A 22,563-nucleotide genomic window follows, 5' to 3' on the forward strand; every position below is an offset into this window, starting at 1 on the left:
CTGTAGTCAGACATGAATCTTAAACAAAATACGAATTTTTGTTTCAAGTGGTAGAAATACGTTGACGAATGTTAAGATCTGTCTATGATAGTGGTCGCCAAACAGTCGATCGCGAGCTACGGATAATTTTTAAATAGCTAACGGTCACGCTCGAATTGGAGACTTTGTTATCCGGTTCCATAAGTTCAACTTTAAGCGTATTCCTGGTTTATTTTTAGTAAGACTAACTTTAGCAAAAACTTATCATTCTCGTGCAGAGTAGGAACCGATTACTTTTTCACGCAAGTTAAAGATAAATGTGTATGTTTGCTGTTTAAAATGAGTATCTCACTTGGAAATAAAAGAAACGTCGAGCGCCATTTCAAGATCATTTACAGTGGAAAAGGACTATCCGCTGAATTCAATACTAAAAAAAGAAATGTAGTTGAAATCTCAACAATATACTTTTTTTAAGACACGGGACAAGAGCAAGGTAGCCATCGCCCAACATCGGAAATCGTACGAATATGGTGAGTTGATTAAAGTTACTGTTTTAGAAGCTGCAGATACAATATTTGATACCTTTAAAAACAAAACTTATAATATGTCTAAAATGGAATGTGGTCAGCTTTCCGCTAATACGATACAAAGAGTTGAAAACATGAGCTCTGATATAAATTCTTAGCTTAAAACTAAACTTTGATCGTTGTAGTTATTTTTTCTTACAATTTGATGAATTAAGTGATATAGTTGATAGACCACATTTAGCCGTTTGTGTAAAAATGGTATTTGATGATTTTGAATTTTTTACGGAAATTTTTTTCGCCCAGGGTCTCATAATTCAACTTTCAGAGAGATTATTGTGGAAATATTAACATTTATGATATTCATATCGACTTAATTTCTTTGTTTGTAATGTTTTTTTCTATACACTTTATGTCTACTTACTTTACTAGTTTGCTATCCAAAAAAGTGGTGGAAGTCTCCAACTATATTTGTTACAAAATAAATTTAAACGAATTAGTTTCATATTTTATTCAATTATCAATAATTGTATAAAACGTGTAGATCTATGATAAAAAATTTTATCGACTTAAAAGTATATTATTTAAAACACAGACACCTTAAAATAAAAACATATTTTATTTACACAATCAACATGCCTTAATGAATATCATTAGCAAAATATTTAAATGAACATCCATTTGAAAATAATATTAAATATTGTCACATAATTTTAATAGGTATACATAAAAATACTCGATCATAAGCATTTTATATCAATCCTATAAAAATGAACCTATAGTTAACCTAAACACAAAATTTAGATTACTTAAAAATAATTTTATTAAAGAAGATCATTTCAATCACAGTCTTTAATTATTATCACATTGCGTATTATCGTCACTTCGCCATTTTTGGTTAGCTTCGCGTCTTGCATCCGGCACTAATTGACTGCGCATACCACCTAGAACGTTGCTCGTAGCCTCCGACGCTATTATAATTGGTTTCAAAATAGTCGGAGGAATCTGACGCAAAACACCGCCTACAGCTCCGCTGTAGCCCTTTTGTTCTTTTTCGTGTGCTGCTACTTGAACTATAGTGCCAGCTGTCTCACCAATACCCTTTAAAAATCATAAAATTAAATAAAATCATCAATTAGGAAAATGGCATAAAAAATCATTCCACGCTAAATGTTCAAGCGTAAAATGACAACCTACTAAATATTATAGACAAAAAACAGTAGAATCGAGTTAATTTGGTTACTTTTACTAAAAGAAAAAATTACATTCAAATTACTGGGCATTTTCAAAAAGTCAATTTATAGAGAAAAACTAGATCGAAAGAAGAATATTTTTCCAAACCCTATTGAACCGTATTCAAAAAGGTAGATTCACAAAGTAAATTTAATTTGCATTATTTTCCGTGGCAGCGCTGCAGTTGTAGTTCTGCACATACACAGCAGTCACTGTGGATCAAGCGGAACGATATAACGCCGTTTTGAGTTCGATGTTGATTCGTGCACATGGAGGAGAGGGATTAAACAGTTCAAATGGCTGGTGACTACCCAGTGCTCAGTAAAGAACGTAGTGAACGTTTATCATGGTCATTGATGACGAGCTGAACGAACATGTTATACTTCATGCTTAAGACTTGTGTTGAAACAATTAATAGTTCTTGTTCATTGTAAATTGTGAGAGGTGTTAAGTATGTATCGGTACTTGATCCAAAGAGGCTTAAATAGGGATAGTAATTATAAAGATGAACATAAGTATTTTACAATATAATAGTCAATTGTTTTTTATATCTTTTATGTGAATCAGAAATAACACCAAAAATATTACTACCTCTTTCATTAACATAAAAGCATTTGTCATCCCTTCTCGAATATCTTGTGGTTGATGATATCTCTTTCTCTTTCCTTTAGATTTAGCTACCATTCTTACACTGGGACCAGGTGACAACATATCATATGCTGTTTCGGCAGTAATCTGAAAAATGAATAATAATAATCATAATATATCATTCGAAGAAAGCAAAATTGATGAACTTTAAATAGATCTACCTGTATCAAATGTATTAATCTAGAAGTAAGTTCCAAAGCAGCCATAGCTGTACATGTAGTAAAACTATTAGCACCTTTTTGGAGACCTCTAACGATCCTACCATCTTTTTGATATTGTTCAATAGGTAACCAAAACAAATCTCGTACTCCTTGGACTAGAAAAATAAAAAATAAAAATGAATTAAGGAAAAAATAGAGCTGTAATTACACTCTTTAGCAATAAACTGATTTTTTGGGTTGTTATATAATTTTTTTTCTTTGTAATTATCATTCAGTATAATTAGGTTTGTGCGGTATTCAAGGTAAAAGCAACCAACTGATCTTTACATCCATTTTTGTTCACAGGTAGTAAATTTTATATTATATTATAAGAAATTTTTTTTGTAGAGGTTCATTTATTTTCTTATTTAGTTCACTTTTGAGTTTTAAAGTGAATGATTTTGTGCAGATACAAATGACATATGTGCCACAAGTTTTGTTATATATGTGGGCTCCCACGTCTACTGACATTACCTGACATATTTCGTCCAATGCTATTGATAAATAAATGAACTTTAAATTTTTGAACTATAGTTTTGCTTGTTCTAACTCGGTTCCATTGCAATTACTTCTGTACTATCACAATGACCAAGTACTTCTTTCAAGGTAGTATAAAACAATACAGGTTTCAGTCAAGTTCACTTCTGCACTAGGTTTAGTAAGCATTCTTTATATGCCTGTACTTGTGGCTTTTCAAAATAGTTTCTTTGTAAAGGAAATCAATTTACTAATATTCCACAACTCTTTTCAGACCTCAACTCCAAATCAAATTAATCCGTGCTCTAGACAACAGACTAAATATCAATTAAAATACTTTTAGAGCTTCAATGAGTCATAATTATTCAATAATTAGTTATTTTGGACTTTATTGGAAACCTTGATATTTTTTTTTATTGATGTACTTACACAGTTGAACAAGTGTATGCATCGGACCTACTCCACCCAGCAAACTAGGCAATTGATTTTTTCGGATGTCACTTAGCCATTCTTGAATTAAAAATGCCATAAGTTTGTCAACTCCTAGTAATCCATGTCTATATGTTATTTTTTTCAATCTCAATTCAGAGCAATTCAATTGTCCGAGACCCATCAATAGTCCAGGAATAGAACCGTGCGTCATATCTAAACGTTTCCCATGATAATCGAGTCGTATTGGCACTTCCAGGCTAAATTTAAGTTTTCTAAAAAGAATTCGCTTAGAAATTTTTATTATTAGATGAGGTAAATTCAAATTTTTAGTACCATATTTAATAATAATATAACATAATAACATGCACTTTTGATGATAATATGTATTAGTAATATCTCTTTCTATTGACACAACAGGTCTATAATATGCAACTTAGGTCAATAATTTAGATATATAAAAGTAATTATATGACCAAATATACATATATATGGTATATTTGAAAACTTGTGAGTGGATGAATCTTTTAAAATTTGAAACAGATGCAATTGGAACTATGTGGATACACTTGGTAAAATTGTATGTGATATGCGTTATGACACTTATTCCGTACACGACATATGAGAGATATTTCTCTGGATGAAACCAAATTTTTCAATAGTAGTATTAGAATTATTTTACCTAAAGAATACCGGAGATCCGTCTGAAGAACTCGTAGTGGAATCTGTTGACACACTATCAAAATCGAACTGGTGTCTACTCTCCTCCATTAGCATAATCAAATTTTCATCGACTGCTTTCATGGCTTTTTTCTTAAAAATATCTCCATTTTCTATACTAACAGTCATGATTGGGGGTTGATGAGTGGGAGTATTATGTTTTGAACGATTACCTTGATCATCTACAATGCAGAGTATGTACATGTGAATATAAGAGATGATTAATGAATGACTCTTAAACTGTATATTAGAGGTTTCAAAGATTTTAATTTTAAATTCGATTTTTTTAAAAATTCGTTCCAGTGGTTTCCACTTGAATTTTTGGATATGAGGAACATTACCATTAAGTTGAAATTTTTTGAACCGTTGGTGATATTCGTACTAAAGCACACTGTTTACACTACCACTACACCAACAGTGTAAGTAGTTAAACTGTTTATTTTCAGTCTCTAAACACGATAACTTTTTGACCCTGTTTACGATAACGGTGCGTAGAGGATCCGGAAGAATGCTGAGATAAGACAGATGTATGGCGAGCGAAATTTGGTAACGTTCATCCGGGGCGCGCGTCTGAGGTAGCTTGAACACGTGCAGAGGATGCCTTCTGATTGATACAAGTACAGAGCCATGTATGGACTTTCTGTAGACCGCGTCTTCGCTGGTTGGAGAACGTCGAAGCGGACCTGATCCATCTAGGGGTTGGACGTTGGAGGTATCATGCTCAAGACAGAAAATATTGGCCGACGATTGTTGAGAAGGCACTGGTTTTCAAAGGATCGTAGCGCCGGTTAAAGAAAAAGAAGATACCACGAGGTTTTTTACAACACCAACTGAAATTTCACCTCGAGCATTGATAGTAAAGTCTCCAGAGAAGGAAAGACTGTCCCAAATATGTGACCCTGGAGATTTTGGAATAGTTTGGTATGATTTTTTATAAAAGTATTAATCTCTGACTAGAATCCTCTATTGGCAAAGCTAAATTAACATTAACATTTTCAATCGCCACATTAAACAACTTGAAAATACTTTTTTTTCAAATAAAAATTACTGAATCATAAGAAATTGTTAAGAAATTCGTAAAAAAGGTTAGGCCTTGAGCATATTGGACTGATTAAGATTTTAAGTCCTAAAATCTACGTATCATAAATTGGATATTTATTATTAACTGCAGGTGACATAAAATTGAAATGAAAATAAATTAGAAAATTGTACCTTTGAAAAATAATTATCAGAACATGACTTTTGAATACTGTACCAATGAGAAATAATTAACAAATTTGTTTCAACTTACCTGATTTTGCTGAACTGTCATTACCAAGATCACTAAAAAAATGTATGAGAAACAATAACGAATCTTGATCAATATTGAGCCTAAGAGGTAACATTGATATTTTTAGACAGCATTCTTGTGTTGGTAGTTTCGGATCTGGTCTAATATGTAATGCTTTTATCATAACCTAAAGAATAAAATATCTGGATTTGTTGGTGTTACTCATATTGCCTGATCCCTCGAACCTTCCATATGTCTTTGGTTTATATCCAACTCAAAGGACCAGACAGTTTAAGTGTTGGTATAAGAATTACAATAGTTTGTTATTAAAAAATTTTAAATTTAAATGTGGAGATTTGCTGTTCCGAAATAATCAGTTCAATATTTCAGTAGTGCACTCCATGAGAGTTCTCGGCCGCACATAGTAAATAGAGTGCGGTCTCGATAAGCTTTAAACAAAATTTCAACTTGGTGCTTTGGTCCATTTATATGAATAAACTTCTACAAAAAAATCAATGTGACTACGCATTGAATCAGTTTTATTTATAGTGGTCAAACTAGATTGATGATATGAAAACATTTTAGAAAAAATAAATAGAAATTTCGACAATATAACGAAATTATTTTAAAAATCAAATTTCATTCACTGGTCTCGAAATCAATTAATTATTGGACTGATTATAATTGAATTCTTGTGGGAAATTGGAAACGGTAATTTTTAAAAATTAACATGAATCAGAGTATTCAATAAAGAACAGGGTATATTTGTTCTTACCATATGCGCCTGTGACTGCTTTGGTCTACTCTGGCTAGTATATTGATATAAAAATTTATTAAACTGGCTCGATTCCAATCTATCCACGATTTCCACATCAGATATTAAAAGTACTTGCCGGGAGGCTTGCACCGTTGTTTCGGGATAAACTTCATGTTGAAACCTAATCTAAAACATAATTATAATTAGAGTAAGTCCGAGACACGATTATGTTATGCTGATATAAAATAAGAAACAGTTTCATATGTTGTTATAATTTTTGATATTTCCTCATTTGGTTTGCAAGATTTTCAACCACCCTATATAGAACTCAACTAAAGCTCTAGTTTTAGACAAATTGCCTTTAGTTCCCGTGAATTCTGCTTTTTCCAGCCATATATATAAAATCGCTAGACATGCACTGCTTTTCTAATTTTATGTAACGCTTGTTTCGGACTAGCATTTTGGTTATATATCGCCGATGTTGTGAACATCAACGATTCACGATGACATGCAATAATGACGATTGACCGATCTTAAAGGCAACTAATAGTAATGGATCTTCATCATTCAGCTCATCTGAATCTACTGCTGGACATAAGTCTCCCCTAATTGAATCCATTTGAGTAGATTCTGTACTGCATCTACCAGTTTATTGCATTTTCTAATTATCGTTAGATCATTTCGATGGTCGGCGTCTCCTACTATGCGTCTTGACGAGATCTCCACTCCAAAATTCTATATTCCCAGCGTCCATCGGAAAATTTAGCTACGTGGCCAGACCGATGGCACTTGGAGACGTTTGATTTAAAAATTATGATTTTGAATCATATGGAAAAAACGTTTTGGGACTGGGTATTAATTATATTTAGTTTTTTACAAAAACGTTAGTAAAATATGGAATGAATTCATTAAAAATAATTTACCTTATTTAAATGAAATTCCATATGAACGTCATGGTTTCTATTAACACCTCCTTTGAGTATCCAATTCATATTAGCCTTCTTTTTATGCACTTTACTTTTAATGAGTACCTCATCTTGCTTAGTCCTCGAAAAACTAACGCTGTCATTGAGCCGAGTTTCGGAAAATTGTACATTCACTTTCTTATTTTCACCCTCGGATATATGAAAATCATTTCCGCCATATATATTCCATACAATTGTCATATCACAAAGAGTGTATTGGGCGATAGGAACAGGAAATGACTTAGGTGCTTTCAAGTGATCTGTTTTGCCATCAGGGGTAACGTAATGATATTCTACGACTCGTAAAGGATCATTGTCCTGCCAAAGAACGTCAGGAATTTGTGGGCAATGTCCAAGTCCGGAATCTTTTCCTATGAAACAAAATTCGTCATCAGTATCGCTACTCCTATTAGAATTATAAGTGACATCGCCTAATTCATATTTCACTTGGGGTGGCAATTGTGAAATGGTATCTTGCTGAGCCATGTGTTTTTCGCCAGGGAAATAAAATACTTCGGGATCTATGCCAAAAGCCGAGATCTTTTTATCTAAAAAATAAAATTAGTATTCAGATGTATTAACATCAACATGATATTAGACATAAATGCAAATTTGTGACCAACTAGAGATGGAAAAAATTAAAAGTAATAGTATACTAATATCGTCAATTTTAAAACTGTTCAATTAATAGAAGTTGGTCAATAATTATACTAATTTCTAAGAGCTGATAGTATGTATAACAATAATCCTGTATACTATTGTCTAAAACTAAATAATAAAAAATTCTAGTGTTCCAAGGTTTAATCAATTTTATAATTAGAATCCTAGATGGATCTTCCAGCATAAGTTGAAGAATTTGACACAAAATTGGATAGTCTTTCAAAAAATAGAGCGAATGTCGACATATTTACGGATTTGTTGAATTTAATAATAAATTTGCACTGTTGTGGATTCACTTACCTTCTTTCGGTACATCCTTTTCCTTCATAGCCTCTCCCAGTAAAGAATTAACATGTTCATGTTGACTTTTTGACAAATTACTAATCTGCGGTTCGACCGAAACTAATTCTGTTTCCACGCGATGTCTGGGACTAGAAAATGGAGGTGCCGAATTCGTTGAGGACGGTTGCACTAAATCTCCATCGTTTGCAAAATAAATGATCAATAACATCAACATACGACCACTATCGGCGCATGTATTGATTTTTAGAATGTTGTTAGACACTCGAAGGTCTATGTGAGGATGAGCTCTATCTTTCTAAAATTATGAATATTTCAAATAAAATGGATTTGCAAAAAATGGTTGGGTGATTAAAAGTAACAGTTGGCAACTAATGAATTACTTTTCATACTTATTACAGTTTTCAAAGACTGCTAAAATATTTTGTAAAAGTTGATACACGATTTTTTATTGTTTATAATCAAAACTCTACTATTATAACAAAATCAGTCTATATTGTGCTTAAAACAATTTAATATACGTGGCTTGGCTGTTAAGTAACGAGACTAGCGCTGCTACAGAAAAAGTTGAATGCGATATCTGTGTGTAGACAAACCAGTGTAGCCGTTGTCTTTGTTTGTATAGAGGCTGTTTTTTAGTTTGCCATGAAAATGATCGAAGTAAAAATAGAACAAGGGATTGTTGTGGAATTCGGCATTAAACTTGTTGTGGCGTCCACGCGTTTTTGAGTGGTTTAGTATTTACAAGATGACCGAGGTGTTGAAGACGATTAACGTTCAAATTGCTCTTCAACGTCAAAAACAGATGAAAATATCGAAAAAGTTGGAAATTTTATTCGATTTAACCGTCGGCTAAGTAATCGTGCGAATGCTGAATCTATAGGAATTGACAGAGAATGTTTGCAGCAAATTTTCCGTGAAAATTTTAACATCGTAAAAGTGAGAGCCAGGAGCTAGAATGAGACAAGAAAGACCAATATCTAGTTGACTAAAAGAAGTGGAGGAGATTTTAAGAATGATAGGAATTGTTAAACGAAAAGAAAAAAATTGATTAAAGGACTCCACAGAGATACTTTATTTTACTTTGATCATCAATACAGAATGTTTGGTAATATAAATAAATAAATAAAATCTTGCGAGCGCCATTTTAAAAGTAAGAATCAATTGAATCCAATCTAATTAGTTTAGTTTATGAAGATTCTTGATTTAGATGTAATATCATAGAATCTATAAGCCACAGATTATTGATCCCTATAAAAAAATTGATATTTAAAGATTTCTTACTTTATCTGTTGTTTTCAAACTAAGCTCAAATAAACCTAGTTCAATAACATTGACGTAATCTTTAACCAGATCAACGGGAGCTACAGATATTTTGCCATTTTTTGATGGTGCTTTCTCGCTTAAAAATAACTCGCATTCTTCAAAAATGAATCTCAAAGTGGACGAATTTGATTGAGCTGCAAAGTGAGAAGACATACTGAAGTTTCCAATTGTGAATGCCGCTCTTGTTGCTAAGTTCAGTGGTCTGAAACATACATCTATTAATATACAATCTTGGAAAATGTTTTTTCTACGCCTGCTGAGGTTAACCTAATTTCTAAAATATTTTGCTCATATTATGAGAAATGTGTTTTCTCGCGGAACTTTGGCCACATACATTTATATGTAAAATTAACGAAAATTTAGTTGCAAAGTTACAAAATACCTGTAATCTATGGCACAATCCCATACATTAAGATGTAATTCCGTTACAACTTCTTTGGCATGATAGTTGGCTATCGGATAATCTTGTACATTAAAAAAATCCAATAGCTGTGAGATCCAAGTGTTTGGTTCTGCACACATGCGATGCTTCAATGTACTTTTGTTTAAACCAAGAGCCACTCGAATGGTCTGAAATGAAGATAAAATCATATTATCACAAAGCATTTTTCCGTGTAAGAAAAAAATGTAATTGTGAAGTACCATTCCATCAAACCCTTTTGTTGTTCCCTTAAGAGTATATCTCGCGAAACAAATAAAAGAATTAGTTTAGGCAACTGAGGATTAGATTCCAAAAATATGTAGAATATAAAAAAAAATCTAAAAGGCATTTAGAGATGACTTGAAAAAGAGACTGAAACCAAATCTTTAGTGCATTTTATTGGTATTGGTATCAGTTTTTGTTATTCACGTATAAAATCGTTTCAATATTTTTTTTTTCTCGAAATTGTCACTTTTGAAGAACTAGTTAACTTTATATGAAAAATATATATTAAATAAGATTTCACTAAAATTATAAGTTACTGTTGACACAGTAACAAAATAATATCACAGGTGAAACATGTTGAAAACATTAGAAATTTTGTCATACCTTGAGGTGATGTGTTTCATGGCCAGCTTGAATTCTAACCGAGACTGTAAACATTTCTCTTTGCCCACCTCTATTTTTTGAAGTGACCAACATGCCTCGCTCAGATTTGTAAATTGTTGGACATAAATGTTTACCTACGGGGGCACCATATTCTTTTAGAGGCTGCATTTGAGAGGGTATGGACATCATATCTAGAAGTAATGCATTGAAAATTAAAAAATAATTAAAATTAAAATTAAAATTAAAAAATAACGTTTTTTTTTAAAACTGACGTAAACGAAAAGATTTGTTTGAAATGGCCTGAATATATTTTCAAGAGTGTCAAATTTGGATAATAAAAATACAGGGTACATCCAAATTTAAATTCTTTTCAAAAGTGTGCAATGGGTTAAGATCAGGACTTCTTAAAGGTCAAACTAATGCACTTCCTGGATAAATTTTTTTTTTCACACTAGCCCCATATTGGCCTACATAATCATTTATTGATAAAAATACTCTGCCACAATAGGTGTATTTGGTACCAGCATATGCTGTTCTAAAACATTGCTGTAGTCAGTAGTTGTAAGACTTAACCACATCTATCCTAGTTAAACATGGGTATTTCCGGCGTTTTCAAGAAATAATGAATTTATGTCATGCTGATATCAGGGCGCATATGGTGATTATACATACAAAAAAACTCCTCGCCCTACCATGCTTGTAATAAAGCAACAGAAGCATAAAATTTTGACTATGTGTTAGTTGCACCCTATGGTGGCCTAGTCCCGCTCTTTATTAGTTACCAGACTACCAGGTTTGGGCTAGAGCTATCGATGCAGTATATTGTGTCAAATTGAAAAAAAAAAAGATCCGAACTTACTGTAGGATGGTGCACAATATAACATTAAGAAAAAAATATTAATTACCGCAATGATATAACTTTGCATTCTGTAGTTGAACACATACAAATCCTAAGGTATCATCTCCTTTATAACCACTAACTACGAATACGTTAGCATCTTCTAAGCTCAACAGAAATTCGCCTTGCTGTCCTGGTATGACATTATTGCCCGAATCTCGAACTGGAGGATGCATTTCTAAGATTCCCCGTCCTATTTGGATACTTAGAACAAAATCACTTTGTGATTTGATGATTGGTTCTTGAACCTGCATCTGTTTCATTGACTGGCGCAGTTTATTGTCATAAATTGAAAAAAATATATTCTCTTCTGATTCTTCACTGTCACTTTCGCTTTCTAAAATTGATATCAAAATTAATATTTGTTCATATAAACTTATCAGAGACAGCTATTATTGCAAAAAATTCAAATAACACTGTTTAAATAAAATTATAAGAACATAATATTATCCACCACTCAATTTATAATATACAGAAAAAAAATCAAGATTGTGTACGTAACGGGACATAAAGAAAATATTAAAGTTTCTGTTATAGGGTTTTTCACAGAAACAAAGAATTTTTCAAAAGTCCAAGAATGAAAACAGAAATATTTTATAGAATCAAATCAAGTGTCTAAAGAAATGCAGATAAATGTACCTAATAATAAAGGAGATGAAAGGAACTCACCAGAATCTTTCAGAAATAAAAAATAGCCATGGCAATCCATCACAAACCCTCTAGAAGTTTCAGCAAAATGGCGAATATTCGAGGGTTGTTTTTTTGAACATATAGATTTTATTACTAAAAGTAAGGTACAATATAGCTTATTTCTCTTCAGAATCACCTTGACGATATTGTAATACGACCCGTGAGCTGATCACATTTACCCACCGATGTACAAGGTTTGAAAGAATCCTATCATATGATTAGAATGAACGTGATCCAGACAACCCGATCTTAGTTTCCAAAAAACCCTTTATAGACTAATTGTAAAGAGTTGTACTACATTCGTCGTTGTGTAGCATCTTATGTTTATTATAATTCACTTGAACCCATCAAATTAAAATTTACTTCACGTAAACAAAAGCTTACCATACTCTAGAACACCTTTACACAATCTAAATGTATCCTGACCATCAACAATTATTTCTTTTTCGCCATAACAAGAATAAGTTAAATTCGTTGGTTGTGATTTCACTTTAGGAGCACTTGGAGTCCATAGCAACAAATCGTTATTTATTCTGTTGTACAATAATTCGTAGATATGTTTTGACTTCAATTGGGCAGAAATTTGAGGAATATATACGTCAATGTGAAATTTAGCAGATTCTATAGTCGATTCTATGAATTGTTCTAGTTCGTGTTTGTCACCTGGTAGTATTATTTCGTCGTTATCATCTGAAAAATTCAAGTGATGTACAATGTAATTATGAGACATATTTAACGTTGAGCTTTCACTTGGGTGGATAATCCCTTGGATAGGGTTGTCCTCCATCAGCATCAGACGATATATTATGATCGATTCGAGCAATACGAGAAATGTCTTAAATGAACTTACCATTTGGATGTTTGGAATGTGGGGTATCGCTTTGATGTACCACTTTTTTGGCGCAAAAAGGTCCTGGTACTTCTTTAATATGATTTTCGAAAGCACCGTAACAAGAAGCAGTCATAATATTTTGTTTAGGTTCTACGTTATCCTGTTCGTTCTTGGGAAACAATTTAAGAGTTAACCTAAATAAAAAGTTTATATTAATGAAAAGAAAAAAATGATATTATTGGTAGACTAGTAGTTAGATAAAAATACTGTATTGAATTTTCCAATTTCAAAATTAAAACTACTCATTTGATTACAATTTTTTAAATGATATGAAATTAATTTGTGTTACCTAATTTGGGACCGTACATCTTCCATGGAATATCCATCTTTGTTAATGAATTCCGCTTTGCCTACAGGCAAGGGAATAACATTTTCGTTTTCATAATATAATATGTCCAAAGATTTAGATTGCAATGTAAATTCTTGAAAATTATGATCAGTCGCGACGCTCGATTGTACCACAACATCGGCAAAAATTAAAGACAAATAGTCATTCCTAACGCTTCTATTCCACCAAGGAATTCTGTTGATATCATAGGATGGACGGAAGTCTGGTACTGGGAACCTATAAATTTATTACAATTGAAAGGGATTATAATTCTGTGTTTTTGGTTATTCAATATTAAGAAAAAAAAGTTTTAATCAATGAACATTTCCGTTCCAAAATCTTCGTCCTGTAGCTAAGTAATTTTTAGAACCGTTGGTGATATTCATACTGAACATATTGTTTACACTATCACTACACCAACACTCATAATTACACTGTCAGACACGCGTTTTGCTAACCAAGTTATCATCTTCAGAGACCGAAGATGTCTTTGATTATCAAAACGCTCATCGCAAAACGCATTGTTGGTTTAGTGGTAGTGTAAACAGTGTGTTCAAAACGTCCCCTAGCATTAAGGTTGCTAATTAAACTGTTAATCAAAAATGCACAGAACTCTATTATCATATATAAATGAAAATTTTGAAAAAATTTCTAATTTTATGAAATACGTCCTCTAGTGGAGGATCTGAAAATAATTTCCTCGTGTTTTTCGGGGTCACTATAGTTATAATTCTTTTTTACTGAAGCTAAAATATAATCCATTCCTGAGATATGACCTACGACCGTTCTTAGTTGCCTACCCGGTACATAAATAATACTCAAGTCATAATTCTATTTTATTTTTTAAATAGGAAAACAAACCACACTGAATACTAACCTCAATTTTGCATTTATGAACGGACACAAAATTTTCCAGTCTATCTTAGATTGCAAAGTGTTCGGAAATAAAGTTTGCATATTATCATGTAATTTTTCAGGCGTTTTCCATGGATTACACATTGAAATGTCAGGGGCGCAAATATTTGGAGAATTTATTAATGCACTTATTCTATCTATGATGGTAATATCCAGTTCCAAATCTAATTTTTCCAATGACAGCCTAAAATTGAAGTAAAATCCAACTGCAAATACTTCTAATATAATAAACAAAAAATAAATAAATAGGAAAACAAGCAAAAAACAATAACTGCAAATTAAAATTGATTAGTCGTTGCAGATTTTGAAAAATTTTTTATTAAAAATAATTCGTTAGCATATCGTTCAGATGTATTATACAAACTCTTCTTGGCTTTTCCTTTTATTTGTTCAGGTGTCAATGTTGTTATGTGTTCTCTTGTACTGACTTCTTCCACTGCCTTCTGTCAGAGCATTGCAGAATCTTCTTCTCTATTCTATATACCTTTTCAAATGCTAAGTCCATTATATAGTAATTTAAAATACTTACGTTATGTCTGATTTGGGGCCGCCCCTTCTAGTACCATTTTTTAATTTTTCTACGCGTTTAAAGGACATTTTTAAATTCGGCATTGACCCCGAATTTGAGGATTTGGGCAAAACACGTTCTTTGAATGAAATTAATTGGATATATTCCGCAGAGTTGTTTGATGTATTATATAAGCATTCGTACAGTTCTACTTTCATAAATGACAACTCTCCAGATATAGAAAATGCTGAACTAGTAGTTTTTTCGGCGCCATCTATTTGAAAAGGAGCAGCAAACAACCTGAAATTTTTTTTACAACATTAATTACTCACTTGAACTTTGAAATAATTTATCATAGCCATATATTCTGGCACTATTGATTGAATCTAGATGTCTGTATTCCTGTACTCTTTTTAAGTATTGAGTTGTTCAGTTCAGTTCAGTTAATAGTGGGGTTACACTGTCTCTTACCATATACACTGTTTTCTCATCATTTACACCAAGTTTATTATTACATAGTCAATCATAATAGGGAATAAGACCACTATTAATGTATTTCCAATTTCACTTTCATTCATTCATACCGGAATACAATAAAACAGTGTCATCAACAAACATTATATAATCAGATTTAGCCCCAGATATTTTAACCTATGTAGTAATAAGATAAAGTTAGCGTCGCATAATTAAACAGTAAATCAATACATGATATTAACTACAAATAACCACAAATCATATTTGGAAAAAATCCAGAGTAAAATTATTTTTACTGTTCCATGTTATGGATAACATGTCAGGAGTTAGTTAGTTGTCACATAATTAAACGAATTTTCTAAGTGTAAATGTAATAAATAAATTTTTTGAAAAGTGATTTTCCACTTTCAGTTATTAATTTTGCGAATTAAAGTTTAATCAAAACGTCAGAAATCGTTTTATATAATTAATGTTATTTATTTTTGTTTCATTGTAATAAATAACGTGTTTTCTTCATATGAATAATTTTTGACTTAGGTTTTTACAAAAACAATATTTTCAGTCCTCCAGTCATTATCAATTAATTAATATTTTTAATTAACATGTCTGAAGGAAATCTGCAGATTGTTTTGATCTGAAAAGAGGGAAGTTTGGTTGTAATATGAAAATTAGTTTCAGTACCAATATATACTCTTAATGTTCAATATTTCACTTACTTTATATTATTTGAACAACAAGCTTTATCCAAAAGTTCTCTACCACGATCGAATTCTTTAATTTCGAAATTTGTAAAAGAAAACTCTTGCAATTTACCAAAAAAATCATCGACAATTTGTTGCATTCTTTCTACACTCGTCGGAGCTAAAATTATATCATTTTCTACAGGTTGAAATAATATATCTTCTAATAATAGAACAGTAGCCACTGCATCAATTCTTATTCTGAAACTTGATATTTCAGCAGTTGGATCAGAATCAATGTTATTATCTGAAAGATGATCCGTTAGAAATTTATTACTTCAATATATTTAATTAATTTACATCGCCGTCTAGTTCTAGTAGTTTGATCTGTAACAGAACTTATTATACTAGAATTAACGCTCGATTCCATACTGCTACCAAGACCAGACATTGTACTTTCAAATATTCCACTTACGTTACTTTTCATTGGTAGAAAGGTTTCTTCCGTACTCTCATCTAAAAAAATGGAATTTAATTAAGAGAACTTATAAATAAAATGTGTACCTAAGGCTCCCGATGACCATCCCTGTGCCGCTTTTAGACCCGCTATCTGTTCATCCGATAAAGTCTGTAATTGATGTTGCAGTTCTTGCTCTACTCTTTTGTAGTCCCACGATGTCATCGGTTTAGCTTCACATTTTCTTCTTGGAACGACGTTACTAGAAAAATAATATAATAAACAATGAAAATTTAGAAAACCAAATACTTGAATAAAACAAAATCAACAGTTCCATTAATACCTTTTATTATTATGTTACAAGGTCATTTACATTGAGATATATTAAGAGACTGGAGGATATGACAGTAGAGACCAGTAGAGAAGAAGAAGACATGTAACGGTAAGGGTAATTTCACAAAATGTGATAAATGTTGGAATTAGACCACTGCTCTTCAACTGACCAGCAAAGCAGCTATAATAAGATTCGTATGAGAATATGCAGACTGGAATGTTGCATATTTGAGTATGTACTTTTCACGAATGAGTCCAGATTCTGTTTATATACTTCAGATAGGAGAATACCAGTTTATGGAAGAGATTTTCCTTGCAACATAGAACAACAAATTTTGAAGTGGTGGCCTTTCTTTAAGGGCTCACACAGAATGAGTATTGTTGGACAAAGGATCATTAATTGCTTGTAGGTATATTACAGAGATTTTAGAACCACACTTAGTTCCTAATTCCCCTTTTATAGACAATGACATTACACGGAGGTGGAAATTTCTAGCTTTGATGAAATTTTATAAAAAAATAAGAACTCAATTTTAGTTATCACTTTTTAAGGGTGATATCTCAGAAAGGGGTAGACTGAGGAAATTTTGTTATAGGAAAGATTTCATACGAGCAATCTCCTTCTGAATTTTGTCGCATGAATTTAGAAATATCTTGTATAAGATGTCATTTCATTTAATTGCCTTATAACAAAAATTAATGAAATATTGTTTTATTTATAAACTATACTTTTGGGTCGATTTATTGCATTTAAAAACGATTCAATAATATAAAGCTCTGATTATTTTCTACAAGTATTATGATGAAAACTATCAACTTTTTTTAATTGTGATTGTGGGTAGTGTAAGTGATTCATTTCTAAATACTAACCTTGTAACCTTTTGCATAAATTTGCAGATTTAATGCTATTTTATGTTTGAATACATTGTAAAATTGCTAATTTCAAAAGGATTGTTTATTGTATATGAAAAAACGTTTAACATAATGTACTATCAGCTGTAGAGATCAATGTACATATTTCCGGATCTACTACATAGCTTACCTTGTATCAACCGTATCGGGTTTTGATAAACCATCTACAACCTCTATAAGAACATGGAATTGCCTTGGTGATAAGAATATTATAAAAGAACCAAATAGAACGTCTATAGATACTTTAGGCCCTTCTGTATCTTCAGATTGTTTTAATCTGACTTTTACCTTAAAACATTAATCGGATATCACAAAACTTATTTCTGCAGATATTAATATTCATATGCAAAATTCAATGAATGTCAAACTATCAAAAGCCCCTAAGCTGCCTTAAATACTAAATCTTATCGAATATAAAAGCTATAATGGGTATTTATGGTCGTTTAGAGTCACATCAATATAAAATAAAAGTAAGTAATTTGATTCGTGAATGGAACTTCAAGTGGTGAGATAATTCACAAGTTGGATCTATGTCTGAGTTACGTTAGTGCAATAATACAAATCAAAAATTATATTCCTTTATAAAACAGCAACTAATTATTTGTAAAAGAGAATGTTAGTCTAGATCAACGCCACACTACTGGTAAGAACGTTTCCTCTTGTCTGCATTCAGAAGATTGGTTGTACACAGCCGCCATACCATGGCACTACCATATCATCTCATTCACAATATATTTTGATTCTAATGAAAGTTTTCCGTTTCCTTTTTGAAAACGTGTGTCTCAATAAGTGGATTAAAAAAGAAATTCAACCCCAAAATAGAAAAACATAAAGATTGAGACTAAATCATTTTTTTAATCTTACCTGTTGCTTATCAGTAATTTTTGCAAATTTTATAACATGCCGGTGATCGTCCACACATTGCTCGACTTTTTTAAAAACATCTTCAACGTTTACTTTTTCAGTATCCATCAAGGAATCTTTAGCACGATTAGAAGACTCTATCACAGTAACTAAAGAATCATTTTCTGTTTCGAATTGAGACTGAACGAAAAGCGATTTACTAAAAGTTCTAGCTTTACTTGAGAATTCCACTGTTGATAGTGTCACACCTGTTATAGAAAAAATTTTTGTAGTAAAAGTATTTTCCATATATGCTTTCTTTTGGTCTTGAGTAGGGTTTGTAGCTTCATCAGTAGATGGATCGCTACCTGCTTCATCTGAATATTCAATTCTAAAATGAAATATGAAGTTAATAGTTTCAAACTGATTTATTAATAGTGAATTTTTTTTTATTAATTTACAGCACTTTTACAATCTACTCTATAAACATAATAATAAGTAAATTGTCTATAATTCACTAAACAGAGTCCATCCATACTCTGAGAGTATTTATTGTGGGATATATTCTGGCCATATTCTTTTCAATCTTCTCTTTGCTAGTAGCTGGTTGAATAGATTATTTATTAATTCTTTGTTGTGGTCAATGGATCGGTTTTTGTATCTTGTCTAATAGTTTTTTATCACATCTTTGATTAGTGGGATGTTTAGGTCGTTATGAATTATTTGGTTAATAATGTACTAGGGGGCTCTACTTAACGTACTGGAATGTTTGGAGTATCTTTGAATGCTATCGATTAATGGTGAAATAAAACAACATTAACTCATAATATTGTAAAGGGAGCTTGCATGGTTTGAGAAAAAAATAGTTTTGGATAGTATATATATATAACTTTTATTATATATTTTTTTAATTCTTCAATCAACATTTCAGTTGATAGCTGTACCTGATGTTCTTATAGCTACTTGACAAAAAATTTTGAAATATATCACTAAACTAGATACAATATATACAAGTGACTCACCATGTAGATATTTTCAACTTTTTCAATAAAATACTTACAAATCTATATTCATTAAGACTCCTACTCCGGTTGTGCTATTTTTAGGAACATGTTCAATTTGAAGAACTGTATCTACAAACTTTACTTTTACTCTGCTTAATACTGGAAGAAATAAATTATTACATTCGATTTTTAACAATGTTGTCTAACCAACACTTACTCGAATCTATGGTTTGAGCAAAAAGTTTAATTCCTTCATAGGATTCTATGGGATTTGATGAATTCACTCCATCTTGCCTTGCACATTCTTCTGCTAATTGCATCGAACTTGTCATTGAGTTCCACATTGATTCAAACATTGATGTAGCTGGAATATTGTTTACTTAACAAAATAAACAACAAATTTAATATTAGAGAAGTGTTTTATAACAAGTTTAACTTCTAACAACAATTATTTTTTGTCAATATAAATCAAGACAAGAAATCTACAGGTCACCTAAGTATTCTAAAATTGATGGAGCTCAAAAGCAGTGACAAACCAATGAATCATATGCATAGCAATCATGTGTCAATAAAGTTTTTCGTCAAGATTGAAATCGATCTCTCTGATATACAGATAGTTCGAAGCTAGCACAAAAAGCTAGTTGAGGTATTTTTGGACCACAAGATTTCCATACCACTAGTAATAGGACGAGGTCTCAGAGAAGGAAATACCTTCTGGTGTACCCTCTTCAACCTGACACAGCTCTACCGGCTGTTATCTTATTATGTTCAATAAAACTTTAGTACTCTCAGTTCCTACCCTCAAGTAGTTTGTACTAATTATGTGCTGCATCTCTAAAGACTATCGAATTATTAGTAGTTAGTTAGAAAATACAAGAGACAATTTTATACTAGGTTCTGATAAGAATTCTTAAAATATGGTTGAGAAGTTTTAAGCTTAGAATTATTGAACAATATTATTTTACCAGATTCATTTCTCTGTTTGGGTTGAACAGTAATTTTTAAACCTTTCACCTCAACATAGCTAGAATCTTTTAGTATGGACATAAACGGGACACTGATAAAAAGGCTCTCAATATATCCATCTACAAATTCCAATGGCCAATTTTGCTGTTCCCCTAATTCGTTTAGTGCCTGTAACAAAAAAATGATTGAAATGTGGATCTACACATGCTAAATATTTGGTACTATTTATATTTATAAATCAATAGAAAAACACTCTAATTCATCTGGACCAACAAAATTAATAACTTTGACAGTCAGCACCCTACCCATAATCAACCAACTTTATAGATGATTCACATTAATATACAATGTTCTAGTTAATATTTTAGCTAGTGTTTAGAACCCTAGATGATGTTCTAAAGTTAACAAAGCAAATATGAGCAGATGGAAAAACAATAAGCAGAAAATTAAGTACTAATTAAACGTTAATTAAGTACCATATTACAAAATTTTCTTTAGAAAAACTCAAAAAAAATTACTACTAATGTCATGATATGAAGTGAGGATGATGTCTAAATTAAGGAATTTTCTAGCTAGGTAAGTGTACAAAAAACAAGAAGTAATAAGAAGAAATTATATTATTGGAGAATTCTTTGTACTATCATATTGATAGGAACTGATATGAACTGTAATTTTTTGCTCTATTTACAGAATACAAGAAAATAAAATCACCTCATGATAATTGGAAGGCCAATAATAATGAAACTTCAAAGCAATAGAGATGGAGTGAAAATTGTTAAAAATGACACTAACATTATACTTATATTTGTCATAACAGAATAATTGATTTGCTCACAAAATGTTCATAAAATTCTTATTCTAAAAAAACAATAACATCTGAGTACTAAAACCTGTCCCAAAGTCATGTTTAAATATAATTCTTTATAACAAGTGTACAATGGTTCTCTTTTCATTTATTACCCTTCCCAATTTTATGTTTGTAAGGTTTTCATATCTTTCTACCTGTGAAAGTAAATCTTCTCATTATATTCTTTCTTTAAGTATGGTTTAACTTGGCTTAAAACCTTTAACAGGTAGAATTTATTTATAAGTTTTTATCATGGATACTTGCTATTTTTGGTTTTTATTGTACTGGACTTCTTAATAATATTTGCACTATTTTAATTAAATACTAAATTTATTTGAGTAAACTAGGACCATAGAGTATAAAAATATTAACAAGCCACAATGGGATAAAATATAATTAGTATAAACCCTTACCAAAATAATGGCTTTGTAAGTTTCAAACCCCGAGAGAAGATAATTCAATTAAATAGAGTATTAGAGAAAATTTTTAAGCTTAAAAAAATAATATTGAAATTGGTTTACCTACTTTACAACTAATTAAATGAATTTACTTTACAGCTGCAATCTTCAATTTCATTTAATCAGCATAGAACATTTTAGGCTTAATGATTGAAGATATAAACAACAGATAAAAGTATATGATTTGTAGGTTATTCACAATAAAAATTTCCACATGTTTTCAAATGTGCAACTAATATATGATGCAAAGATTATAATGTAAACAAATAAATATACTTTTTGTAATATCAAAAAATATCAATTATCAACTAATAAATGTAATGTGAATATTGTAATATTTTAAAAATAGATACGAAAAATTGTATTGCGTCTTTAGCATTTATTACCTGAACATCAAGGCTGATATTTTCTACAGTTCCAGTGCCATTGTATAGGTCAATATTCAGTTGATCTCGTGTTAATTTTTCTTCAAAGAACTGTCCGAGGTATCTTTGAAGCAAATACGCACACACATTTTTTTTTATACTCTCCGGTAATATATTTTGATACCACGACATTTTACTTGAGAAATATACATGGGATACAACTCTAATCACTCTTTGTTGTACATACAGACTGACATTTCAGAATGAGCAAAATATTTTGACTAAACAGGAATCAGCTGTTTCCGTTCATGCGCAAACATTTGACTGGAATCAGAGAATCACTAAATATATAATTATAATAATAATAATATATTATAATTATTATTAAACATATAAAAGCTATTTTTTCACGTTGCAGCAAATGAAGAGAAAGATGAATAATTGCAGACAACGAGGATATTATCTAAATACATAT

The 22,563-nt window shown here is 31.2% G+C and overlaps 1 protein-coding gene across 1 annotated transcript; it reads right to left on the reverse strand.

The window, feature by feature from the left end:
* Positions 1–989: 989 nt before the first annotated feature.
* On the reverse strand, positions 990–22,386 carry LOC130901573 (autophagy-related protein 2 homolog A). The gene is made up of 27 exons (XM_057813046.1): positions 22,110–22,386; positions 20,418–20,586; positions 19,670–19,816; positions 19,509–19,611; positions 18,470–18,839; positions 17,736–17,893; positions 16,468–16,622; positions 16,264–16,419; positions 15,940–16,210; positions 14,771–15,049; positions 14,204–14,425; positions 13,288–13,563; positions 12,957–13,132; positions 12,491–12,796; positions 11,424–11,753; positions 10,519–10,709; positions 9,871–10,058; positions 9,447–9,690; positions 8,163–8,460; positions 7,161–7,750; positions 6,256–6,423; positions 5,502–5,667; positions 4,173–4,392; positions 3,491–3,765; positions 2,546–2,700; positions 2,328–2,471; positions 990–1,604 (listed from the first exon to the last, which is right to left on the reverse strand). The coding sequence occupies exons 1-27, from the start codon at positions 22,278–22,280 to the stop codon at positions 1,356–1,358; spliced, it is 6,177 nt and encodes a 2,058-aa protein (XP_057669029.1). The 5' UTR covers positions 22,281–22,386; the 3' UTR covers positions 990–1,355.
* Positions 22,387–22,563: the final 177 nt, after the last annotated feature.

The sequence above is a fragment of the Diorhabda carinulata genome, chromosome X (genome assembly GCF_026250575.1).
Source record: "Diorhabda carinulata isolate Delta chromosome X, icDioCari1.1, whole genome shotgun sequence".
NCBI classification, from domain to species: Eukaryota; Metazoa; Arthropoda; class Insecta; order Coleoptera; family Chrysomelidae; genus Diorhabda; species Diorhabda carinulata.

What these genes read in the sequence shown, in the direction of transcription:
- LOC130901573 (XM_057813046.1), bottom strand. Translation starts at nt 22,280, where the DNA reads ATGTCGTGGTATCAAAATATATTACCGGAGAGTATAAAAAAAAATGTG. An exon ending in AGCAGTCACAGGCGCATATG is followed by an intron (nt 5,668 to 6,255) that starts GTAAGAACAAAT and finishes TTTATTCTTTAG; the next exon opens with GTTATGATAAAAGCATTACA. An exon ending in GGATCTCCGGTATTCTTTAG is followed by an intron (nt 3,766 to 4,172) that starts GTAAAATAATTC and finishes AATTCTTTTTAG; the next exon opens with AAAACTTAAATTTAGCCTGG.